Here is a 1,611-nt window from a genome sequence, read left to right as displayed (position 1 = left end):
ATATATATGTGCAGGATTGGCTGTGTGGTAAGTAGCTTGCTTACCAACCACATGGTTCCGGGTTCAGTCTCACTGCGTGGCACCTTGGCCAAGTGTCTTCTACTATAGCCTCAGGCTGACCAAAGCCTTGTGAGTGGATTTGGTAGACGGAAACTGAAAGAAGCCCGTCGTATATATGTATGTATATATATATATATGTATATATATGTGTGTGTCTGTGTTTGTCCCTCCAACATCGCTTGACAACCAATGCTGGTGTGTTTACGTCCCCGTAACTTAGCGGTTCAGCAAAAGAGAGACCGATAGAATAAGTACTAGGCTTACAATGAATAAGTCATGGGGTCGATTTTCTCGACTCAAAGGCGGTGCTCCAGTATGACCGCAGTCAAACGACTGAAACAAGTAAAAGAGATACACACACACTCACACATAAATATATATATACACATATATATATATTCTTTTACTAGTTTCAGTCATTTGACTGCGGCCATGCTGGAGCACCGCCTTTAGTCGAACAAATCGACGCCATGACTTCAATCGGTGGAGGTAAGTTAATTACGGGTCAGTTAATTAGCGAACGAAGGCTAAACCAATAAACCTTGCGGATCTGCGAGGACGAGTTATCTCCCTTAGATCGTTTCAGTTGGTCGTTCATAGACGAAGGCTAAAATGGCTAACGAAGAATTCCAGCACCCATAGGTTGCTTCTAGACGGTAAGGACATTTTCATGTGTAATCCATGAATAGGGAATATCATGCTTGCAATAATAGCGTTTGAAATGGGGAAAAGGGCTATAAATCTCGTGTCGGGAATTTAATAGCAATCTGGTTCCAGAGAGTCTTTTAGGATTCTTGCTCGTTACTCCTGATTGAAGTAACGTGGACGGCCGATGAAGAATTAAGAATTACTTTATGGCTGCGATAAGGTAGGTAAAGAATAGAATCTTTTTTTTTTTATACCCAAGGTAAAGAATATGCAGCACATCAACCGTTTTCGACCGAAACCTATACACGAAAACGGCTGAGGTGCCGATTGTTTACCTTTGCTATTGTCTTTTATGCTTTACTTAATAGTGTCCAACCCATGCCAGCGTGGACAACGAACGTTAAATGATGATGACGATGATATATATACATGATGGGCTTCCATGCAGTTTCCCTCTCCCAAATTTAATTTCAGGCATCTCTCCCATGTTCATGCACGACCAGCTATGAGTAGAGCAACGGATCCAGCAAGTTTGGAATATCGTTTATATTGTGTATCACTAACTAAAAAGACGAAATTTTAAAAAAATCTGTTTGCACTGTCGATAGAAGTGAACTTAACTCATGATGATCAGTTTCTCCGACTTGAAAACTGTTAGAAGTTACGGTTTAAAATTATTTTTAATGCAAAAATTCACCTGTTAAGAAGCAAAATAATAATAATAATAATAATAAATGGTCGATTTCGGCCATGAGAACTCCATTGGTGTGGCTCCCAGATTGCTATCTTGTAAGGTGTGGATTTCTATAGATTGCTACAAAAACTCAGCTTTACAATATGTAGCGTTAAACTAATACATCTGTTTGTTGTCTACACCACCTGTCTTCGTCTTTTTTTTTTTTT

At 39.5% G+C, this 1,611-nt stretch overlaps 1 protein-coding gene across 1 annotated transcript in view; it reads left to right on the top strand.

The window, feature by feature from the left end:
- Positions 1–1,611, top strand: part of LOC106872908 (papilin) — a 151,893-nt gene that overhangs the window by 103,451 nt on the left and 46,831 nt on the right. Inside the window, exon 33 of the mRNA XM_052978120.1 lies at positions 637–716. Coding sequence (XP_052834080.1) covers positions 637–716 — 80 coding nt within the window. The remainder of the gene's footprint in view (positions 1–636; positions 717–1,611) is intronic.

This window comes from Octopus bimaculoides, chromosome 30 (genome assembly GCF_001194135.2).
Source record: "Octopus bimaculoides isolate UCB-OBI-ISO-001 chromosome 30, ASM119413v2, whole genome shotgun sequence".
NCBI classification, from domain to species: Eukaryota; Metazoa; Mollusca; class Cephalopoda; order Octopoda; family Octopodidae; genus Octopus; species Octopus bimaculoides.
The sequence above is the reverse complement of the archived record's forward strand: the minus strand, read 5'-3'. Positions and strand labels throughout refer to the sequence as shown.